This window comes from Pseudopodoces humilis, chromosome 9, assembly GCF_049639895.1.
Source record: "Pseudopodoces humilis isolate 2021_Gansu_Grassland_sample_001 chromosome 9, ASM4963989v1, whole genome shotgun sequence".
NCBI lineage: Eukaryota > Metazoa > Chordata > Aves > Passeriformes > Paridae > Pseudopodoces > Pseudopodoces humilis.
In genome coordinates this window covers 33,378,460-33,386,096 of record NC_142208.1, presented here as the reverse complement: position 1 = coordinate 33,386,096, position 7,637 = coordinate 33,378,460, and the positions used below count along the sequence as shown (strand labels likewise).

General features: G+C 41.0%; 1 protein-coding gene across 1 annotated transcript; it reads left to right on the top strand.

Moving 5' to 3' along the window:
- The first annotated feature begins 219 nt into the window (after positions 1-219).
- On the top strand, positions 220-6,166 carry TEX36 (testis expressed 36). Its single transcript, XM_005528866.2, has 5 exons — positions 220-266; positions 1,129-1,357; positions 2,228-2,359; positions 4,406-4,486; positions 5,801-6,166. Exons 2-5 carry the CDS (start codon positions 1,307-1,309, stop codon positions 6,056-6,058), a joined length of 522 nt encoding a protein of 173 aa, XP_005528923.2. The 5' UTR covers positions 220-266; positions 1,129-1,306; the 3' UTR covers positions 6,059-6,166.
- The last annotated feature ends 1,471 nt before the right edge of the window (positions 6,167-7,637 follow it).

The window sequence follows — 7,637 nt, the reverse complement described above, 5'->3', positions numbered from 1 at the left end:
TTGGCCTTTCCATGAATAATTTTTCCCTAATCGCCAATCTAGACCTCCCTTGGCACAGTTTGAGGCCATTGACAGCTGAGCCAGAAGGTCCCCCCCAGCCTCCTTTTCTCCAGGCTTGTTTGGCTTTCCTGGATAACTGGGACCTTAATGAAACAAGCAAAAACTTGATGAGGTGGTACCTCACCATGGGAGAGGATTGAAAATTGCAGTGTCCTGCCCTCTGCTTGTACACTGAGTTCAACAAAAGCTAAGCTGTGATAGCTTCTGTAAGCAAGTAATTCCTAAATAGTGTCAATGGGATTTTTAATACCTATAATTTTTCTTGTAGTTGGTATTCCTCATTATCCAAACCACAAAAGGCAGTACACTTAATGGCTGGTCAGGTAGTACATATGCTGACTGCCTCTTAAATTACATCTATAGCTATCTAAAGGCACATACATCTTTTAATACACACAGACACACACATATATATACATGTAATCACAGAATGGTTTGGGCTGGAAGAGACCATAAAGATAATCCAGTGCCACCCCACCATGGCAGGGACACCTTCCCCTGTCCCAGGATGCTCCAAACCCCATCCGGCCCAGCTTTGGGCACTGCCAGGGATCCAGGGACAGCCCCAGCTGCTCTGGGCACCTGTGCCAGGGCCTGCCCACCTTCACAGTGAACAATTCCTTCCTAATATCCAATCTAAACCTAGTCTCTGATAGTTTGAAGCCGAAAAGGACACAAATGTCATGTTTTTACAGTCTGTCAAGGCCAAGGAGGCCAAGTCTTGGTTTGTTATACAGCAGCCAAGTGTGCTGCAGTTAAATAGTTGGGATGTTTCCAAGCCAGCACTTAAACTCAAAAGCAAAAAAATCCTTAAGGCGCAGCCAGGTTTTCTGTAAATATTGGGCGTGTGTTCAATTAAGATGTGTGTATGCATAAAGCCATTTTCAAGAGAGCAGGAAGTAACATCTTAAAAATTTTATCTCTAAAGTCCTTTGGGTTTTCCTCAAACACAGCTCTCCCCACGCATTCCTATTCAGGCTGTAAAGTGTCACTGAAATGATTGTGCAGAACCGATTTGTTTTTAACATTCAATCCTTTGACGAGCTGTTATTTCCCTCTCCCCTGCAGCACATGAGCAGGAGCAGTGTTTCCCGGCGTTGCTTTTGGTTGCTGGATCTCCTGAGACACCGGGGGTGGCTCTGAGGTCACAGGGGAGGGTTCTACGCACCGCCCGCTCTGCGAGCAGGCCTCCAGGGAACCGCAGTGGCCCTTCCAGCGTGCCCTGGGGTGGCAGTGACACCGAGCAATGTCTGAGGACGGGTGTGAGCAGCCCGCTGACCGGCGCCCTGGCGACTGGGTAAGGGCTGAGCAGGACCCCTGTGCCCCCCCATCAGGGCTTCTTCATGCTTAAATTCTCAAAAAAGCACCATGCTAAGGGTGACTCTGGCCGTTAGTCAGAAGTGAGTCTTCCCATTCCTGAGGTTTATGGGGAGAAAGTGTCCTACGTATTGAGAGGAAGTGTGTAAAAGTTCTGGCTTGCTAAGTAACCCTGTCTGGACTTTTTTTCTTCAGTTTTCCAGCAATGCTGGAGATCTCTTATTTTATAGTTAGCCCTGGTTGATTTTCCTTCTCTTCTGGAGAACTCCAGCCAAGGTTCACCTTAGTTCTCACCTCCAGAAGAATACTGTGATACCATCAGAAACGCTGGGCTGGGACATCTTGGCATCCCAGGGCACTGTGACACTCCTGGCACAGGCTGCTCCTCATTCTCTGAACTCTTTGGTTTGATGTTTGGTTGAGCTGTTGCCAAAAAATTTGTGCTTTCAGACTTGTACAACAGTAGGAATAGCACTGGAGGAAGCCGAGGAAGGTCGTTGTTTTCCTTGGTGGTTATTGCTGTATAAACAATTTTCAGGAAGGTCCTGGACATTCTTGTCTCGAAGATTCCTAAAATTCTTGTCTCGTTTTTTTATCTACGTTTGATGGTCTTTTTGGTAGGGTTTGTGCTGTGTGTATGGGAGGCGCCTCATTTTTCCAGACGCCACTAGGTGCTGCTGCAATCCAAGTAATAAAAAATAAATGGGAAAATACCATTTTGCCCACATTTCTGATCAGATGTATTCGGGGGGGGTGGGGGGGCGCTGGTTTTTTGTTTGTTTGTTTTAGTTGTTTGGGGTTTTTTAGTTGGGTTTTATTTTAAAGGGTCATAATCTTCATTATTTTCTAGTTTGTTCATGTTGGAGGGGAGCAGGGCGAGCTGGAATCAACAACAAGCGCTTCACTAAGACATGTCCTGAACTCGGCAGCTGCCCAGGGCAAGGAACATAGAATGCCGCTGGAATACAGAGCTCGAGTGCAGGTGAGTTCCTGTGGCAATACAGCCGCTTTTCGGAGCTCCTTTGCAAGTTGTCACTCGCTAAGCTGTGAGTAAGAGTAGCACTCAGGGTCGTTAGCGGAGCAGTCACAGCGGGCTGGCAGACTTTGTGCCTCAGGGGATGGAGTGATTGCTGCCTGTGCTGCGGAGGAAACATATTTCCCTGTTACTCACTTATAATTTTAGTTGCTCGAAGTCCTGCTGTATTACTGCTGATTTTCTCTTTTATTATTGAGACACCGAATACATTATGATCAATCTCAGCCCACAGCCTGTGTGTAAAGCCCTGTAAGAAGGTTTAATGGAAATTTGATGAGCTGTTTGGCAATGAATGTCGGCAATTCAGTATATTTACACAAAGGAATGTTCTCTTTATTCATTAAAAAGTTAGGAGCGCCTTATTTCAAAAATTTGTGAGGCTTGATTAAAAATGAGATTTCTGAAAAATTGTAGGATTAAAGGAAATACAGTATTTTTTAAAATCACAAGTATTTAAAATGTTGTAGTGTTATAAGCACCTTTTCATGTCCTTTTTCTATCGTTACACTGAGCTTAGCTTTACCCACCCATTTTGTACACAAAACATTTTCTATTTTCATTTTCTATAAGCACAGCAATTACAGTGGGGTCATTTCACAGGTTTTGCTGTAGTGAAGGGCAGAAATGAAGGGCTTGGAAGGAATATTTAAAAGGGAAGCTTGGAGCTACTGAAAAGGAGATTATACTGTAACATGAGTGTACACTGTGTTAATATTACATCTATCTTTCAGTGGAACATCTGGCCTTAGCCACTGCCTGAAAAGCAGAACCAGGGTAGAGGGACCTTTTATCAACACCAGTGTGACTTCATCTGAAGTTGCATGTCTTGTTTTTACCAGCCCTACACTTTTATATAGAATTAGGGAAATTCTTGCCTGTCGTAAATTGAGAATTAATCTGACACCAGTGGTGAGAGCACGAAGATGCACTAAAGGCTAAAATAGGACAATTGGAGAAAGTTTGTTTAGGCAGTGGTAATAAATACTATTCCTGAAATCTGAGATTGACATTTAATTGCAGTAAGATATTCTAGTAGGAAATGTACAGACTCAGGAGGTGCTTATTTTTAAACACATATATGAGAACGTATTTGTTGAATTTGCTTATCCACAGAATTACAGTCTGGGTGAATCAGTATGAGACAAGTGAACTTGTGAATACACCTAACAAAAGGAAGAGAATCTGCCTAGTAAACCAAATAGTCTGAGATCTGACCATGCAGCTGACCTTGTGCAGGCACATTTTGTGTCTGGTGAATCTTCTTGCTGGATCAGGCCTCCAGTTATATTGATCTTTAGAACTCATTCAGGTTCTCCTCCTCTTGAAACACTTCTTTTAGACTGCATTACATTAAAACTTGCTCTTTGGTTTGGAGGGGAATATCATGGTTGGGATATTGCACTGATATATAACAAACATTTAAAAAGCCAGATATGTTCATTATTTCTAAAATAGCACTTTTTGCAGTTGTCCTTTTTCTTCTGAAACTCTGATTTCATTTAGAGACTGAGTGAACATCATATTAAAGAATGAGATTATGAATTAGTTAAGCAATTAATACCTTTTCCACTTCCCCTGCAACAAGCAGTGTCCATGACATTCAGTTCATAAATCACAGACTAATTCAGTTCTGAGGTCCCTTTTGTAGTTTATTTTAATTAGCTTTAGGCCTACTACTAAATCAAGCAAGGCAATCCTGACATATATCTAGCATTTTGCTGCTTTGCAGACAGAATGTATCATTTCTTTTTCAAAAATTCACACTTTTATATTAATCATGTATATATTCAGCAAATCTTCCTGATGATTTTATTAAAAAAAAAAATAGAAGTCCACATTACCCCTATAAAATCATGTGCAGGTGGATATTTAACACAGGAATGTGACTTCTCTGCTAAAACAAAGGCAGCTGTAATCTCATAAGAAAGAAGACTAATAGACTCCAAACAGAATTTATGAAAATTCATGTTTTTTTGCTATAATTTCTTTCAGGAAGCAGGAAACAACAATTTCCCGTTCTCTTCTCATGACAACAGACATGACATATGCAATGCAGCTGAGTATTTTGACTTGGTAAGTACGCAGCACTGAGACAAATCAAGCAACTTCAGATCTATTGGTGTGCCAGAGATTAAACAGAACATCTTTTTTGTCCCCTGCAGAAAAAGAAAAAATAGATGCTAAAACTTGTGAGAAGAGAAAAATGTAGATAGCAAAGAAAAATACACTTTTTATTAGTATAGGGCTGGGACATCTCTGGGACTATCATAGATGTGCAGCAGCACACACAGTCATTGAAAATGGCACAATTCAAAGGGAAGAAAAAAGCCATGGTTTGGGCCTCTGACAGGCATTTTCTAATATGTCTGTTTTGGTTTTGTAACCAGTTAAATGTCCTATTAGTCTGTTCTAAGTTATTTGCCTTGCAATGAATTTTTGTAGAGATCTCAGCCACTTGTAATTTGCAGCCCCAAATATTTTGTTCAGACTCATATTTTTCATTAATTTAACCAAAATCCATAGGATACCTTCAATATATCTCAAGAATGTATTGTCTTCCAACACTCATCTCTTTACAATACACCTGTTTAAATGTATGTTGCAGAAGCCACAACTTTGACTAGAATTTAAATTTTTTTGGATTTTTCTCTGTGTTTCATGTTCTTCCATTCCCCTTAGATTGTTGACATTATTCTGGGCAGCAAAAGAAATAGTGCAGTACACAGGATAATGAGTAAAGGAGGAAGCAGTGAATTGTGATATAGGGAGTTTGTCTGACTTTGGGCTCTGTCAGGCCTAGACTTTTTGGAATTCATTACCCACTGAATAACGTCAATTTCTGTGCACTTTGGGCAGTGTCTCATCGCTTTAGAGATACTGATCAACCGTAATTCCAGCTAAATTTCCTGAGAGCTGTGGAGTGTGAAAATCGGGCTCTGTCTCTCTGTGTTTGGACACACAAGGAATAGCATTGAAGATTCAGATTTCATGGTCTGTCTCAGTTTCTTTATTGCAGTCCAAACCTAGAATTATTAACCTATTTCTTTGGGTGCCTCTGAAGATTAATTTAGCAGAGTGTAGCTAAATAGCCTTGAGTAGATGGTGTGCTACAGAAATGCAAAGTAAAAGTGGTTTATTAGCACTGAGAGGTGGAAGGTCAGCAGATTTCCCATTATATATGCAACCAAAAATGTTCATACAGGCGAGTCTGACAATATTATTTTTAACTTGCTAAAGATCAACCGTGAGTTCTTGCAATCACTGTGGTAACAGCTTCGTTCACTTCCCAGTGGGGTAATGACTGTTACAAGATTCATCTGTGAAGCTGTGACTGGAAGTCATATGTTTACATGAATTTTTCTTTCCCTTTTTTTTTATTTTTCCTAGGGCATGGGCCTGAGGAAGTTGGATCCAGAGAAACAGAAACAGAACTCCCATAACTTCTTCGAGTGGGCTCGTGCACCAGGCCGGAACAGCAGCGAAGGCTTTGTAACAGTTTATCAGACTTCCTTTGTGGCAGATCAGACCCCTGGAAACCAGAGCCGGTGTTGCAGGCGCTATCCCAAGCACCACACCCAAAACCAGTGCAGTGGCCAAAACCAGTGCTGTGACAAATCTGCTCCTGAGGATGACAAAGCCGTGTAGCCATAGAGTCCATCTTGATCAGCAGAACACCTCTGGAGCACTGACTGACCAAATCTCAACTATTCACTACTCAAAACAATGAAGGAATAAACATTTATGTAAAGTGCACATGGCAGTACGGTTGAGAGTTCATTGTGATCAACAGCCTTACGTTACTCTGAAAATATATATTACTGTAAAACCTTTGAAGAAGAGGAGCATTATAAGGAAAAACAAGATTGTGCATATTTTTAGACATACCTCTACTAGGAGAACAGAGATAGGGATTGTGCTTGTGTTACCTGATACTGGTTGACTCTCATCTTGATATAAAACATCCTTCAGCTTCTGAATCAGTGGCAGGGCTGTACCTCAGGCAGCTGACAGCACCTGTATTGACACAGGAGCATAATCGAACTGGATCCTCGAGGGATTACCACAGCAGGGAGCCAAACCCCTGTGTGTGTTCAGGTAAGAGAGAAACATTTCTGGAAGGTTTCATGGCTGAGAAGGCAGGTGACCAGCCATTAGAGAAAGAAGATAAAAAAGAAGCTGGGCATTAGATTGCTGTGCAAAGTGACCTGTTTGGCTATAGCACAGCAGTTGCAAAAGTGAAAAAAGAGAGTGTTGTGAACAACATTTGTGCACTCACAAATTTGATTCATGACTGTAAGGGGGAAAAAAACTTGAGCTGAAATGGAAGGCTGCATGGAGGTTTGAGTTTGGGGTGGACTGGATCTTAACTCATGATTTTATAATTACATGTAAAACAAGAAATTCAAACCCAGTTCTCCAAGCACTCTGCTCCCAGTATATTCACTGATGATAGGATGTGGCAGGCAGTAGGGTCAGACCTCCAGATGATGTGTTTTCCTCTTCTGGATCATTTCCATTAATATCAATAAAACAATAAGCTAAACTGTGTGTCTTAAAATATCCTACAAATAAGCTTGTTGCTATGCAAAATAATGTTGACTAAAAAAAAATCAATCGTAAGTTTATGAGATAATTTCCTTTATTTACAAGAAAAATGGCAAAATAAACCCTTGACCCTTAGATTTCCCTGTATTGTAAGAGCTGCCTTGAACATGAGCTCAGTTAAGAAATTACATTTCTGCCTTTCAGTGAACAGATGCATTTTTTGGTGTCAGCATGCAGTGGCTGATGGCCTTTTTGTGTGCCATCAAAATAGATGGGATTAGATTCCCCAAATGTGTAGTAGCATATTTATTAGCACATGTTGAAATAATAAACTCATTTTTTTAAATGGAGTTCCCCTTGTTAGAGTTCTTGGGGTGCTGTACAGTACATCAAAATCCAAAACATCAATGAACAACGTAAAACCAAATAAGAAGCCAAGTAACACAGTGCTATTAAAAAGAATTGCTTTTTCTCAAAGTAAAGACAGCCTGCCTGAGACAGCTCCAGAGTCAAAATTTCCAGAGCTTTAGCCAACAATTTCATCCCCAAACTGATTCAGAACTGAAGTGTGTGCCAATCACATGGTGAATGAAGTGCCCCATGCTGTTTGGCAAACTCCAAAGGGCAATCTTGGACCTCCATCAGAAGGAAGGAACACATTCTTGCTCCATTAGTAATG

What these genes read in the sequence shown, in the direction of transcription:
- TEX36 (XM_005528866.2), top strand. Translation starts at nt 1,307, where the DNA reads ATGTCTGAGGACGGGTGTGAGCAGCCCGCTGACCGGCGCCCTGGCGAC. An exon ending in AATACAGAGCTCGAGTGCAG is followed by an intron (nt 2,360 to 4,405) that starts GTGAGTTCCTGT and finishes AATTTCTTTCAG; the next exon opens with GAAGCAGGAAACAACAATTT. An exon ending in CAGCTGAGTATTTTGACTTG is followed by an intron (nt 4,487 to 5,800) that starts GTAAGTACGCAG and finishes TATTTTTCCTAG; the next exon opens with GGCATGGGCCTGAGGAAGTT.